The sequence below is a fragment of the Terrapene carolina genome, unplaced genomic scaffold (genome assembly GCF_002925995.2).
Source record: "Terrapene carolina triunguis isolate 2854851 unplaced genomic scaffold, T_m_triunguis-2.0 Scaffold26597, whole genome shotgun sequence".
NCBI lineage: Eukaryota > Metazoa > Chordata > Testudines > Emydidae > Terrapene > Terrapene triunguis.
The window spans coordinates 3,241-4,618 of NW_020690948.1; the positions used below are offsets into that span (position 1 = coordinate 3,241).

Sequence of the window (1,378 nt, forward strand, 5' to 3'; positions counted from 1 at the left end):
CCCTGCTCAGTCGGCGCCCGGCCCCGAGCCCAGCTGGGACTGGGTCTCCCGTCCCCTGCCTGGTCTGTTGCCATGTGTGGCATGAACGGGCAGGGTTGCTGGCCCGGGCTCACGCTGCTCCGGAGAGGTGGGAGCCCTGCTCTGCCTGGCACGTTCCCCCGCTCAGCCCACCCCTCTCCTGCAGGTGCGGCCCTTCACGCTGGGCCAGTTGAAGGAGCTGCTGGGCCGGACAGGGACACTGGTGGAAGAAGCCTTCTGGATCGACAAGATCAAATCGCACTGCTACGTCACAGTGAGTGTTCCCGCCTGTCCCCCCGCCCGCCGGGGGTCTGGCCCCACCACCCCTGCTCCAGCTCTCTCTCTCTCCCCCACAGTACTCCACGGTGGAGGAGGCGGTGCTGACCCGCAACGCCCTGCACGGGGTGAAATGGCCCCAGTCCAACCCCAAGTTCCTATCCGCCGACTTCGCCGAGCAGGACGAGGTACCAGCCGCCGGCAGGGCTCGGTGTTGGGGGGCACTACGCCTGCTCTGATCCCTTCCCCCCAGCTGGATTACTCTGTGGGGCTCTGTCAGGGGGAGGAGTTTGGGGGCTCAAGGCTAGTTTGTGGGAGGTCGTTGGGGGGGCTGGTGGGAGTTTGGGGGGATCAGGGAGAGTCAGGGCACTGAGGATATTGGGGCAGGGTTGGGGGGCTGGGGGGATTTTGGAGGGGAGCAGAGCCTGAGTTGGGGGGGGGAAGCAGGGGCTGGGGCGGGCAGTTTGGGGGAGGAGCAGGGGCAACCTCTGACCCCCTCTCTCCCCTCAGCTGGACTTCCACCGGGGGCTGCTGCCGGAGCGGGCGGTGGAGGCAGCGGCGGCCCCGGGGGCCGGGCCAGCCGGTGGGCGCGGGGGCCGGCGCTCAGCCCCCCGGGAGCGCTCGCGGGAGCCGGAGCGGGCGGCGCGGGAGCAGTGGGCGGAACGGGAGCGGGAGATGGAGCGGCGGGAGCGCACGCGGGCCGAGCGCGAGTGGGACCGTGACAAGGTGCGCGAGGGGCCCCGCTCCCGTTCCCGCGAGCGCCGCCGCAAGGAGCCACCCAAGGCCAAGGAGAAGAAGGGCGAGAAGAAAGGTACTGGGGCGGGGCCTGGGCTGGGCTGCGGGGGTGGGGGCTGGGGGCCTGTTGGGCTGGCTGGGGTGGGGCCTGGGCTGGGGATGTGGAGGGCTGGCTGGGGCGGGGCCTGGGCTGGGCTGGGCTGCGGGGGTGGGGGTGGGGGCTGGGGATGTGGAGGGCTGGCTGGGGTGGGGCCTGGACTGGGCTGTGGGGGTGGGGGCTGGGGATGTGGAGGGCTGGTTGGGGGCATGACCCTGACAAACCCCACACTGAACTCCTGACACCCTCCTC

The 1,378-nt window shown here is 71.3% G+C and overlaps 1 protein-coding gene across 1 annotated transcript in view; it reads left to right on the forward strand.

Annotated features, from left to right (window-relative positions):
- Positions 1–1,105, forward strand: part of LOC112124670 (apoptotic chromatin condensation inducer in the nucleus) — a gene marked incomplete at both ends in the record, with an annotated part of 4,340 nt that extends 3,235 nt beyond the window's left edge. Inside the window, 3 exons of the mRNA XM_026662369.1 lie at positions 185–292; positions 375–482; positions 805–1,105. Coding sequence (XP_026518154.1) covers positions 185–292; positions 375–482; positions 805–1,105 — 517 coding nt within the window. The remainder of the gene's footprint in view (positions 1–184; positions 293–374; positions 483–804) is intronic.
- Between the last annotated feature and the right edge of the window lie 273 nt (positions 1,106–1,378).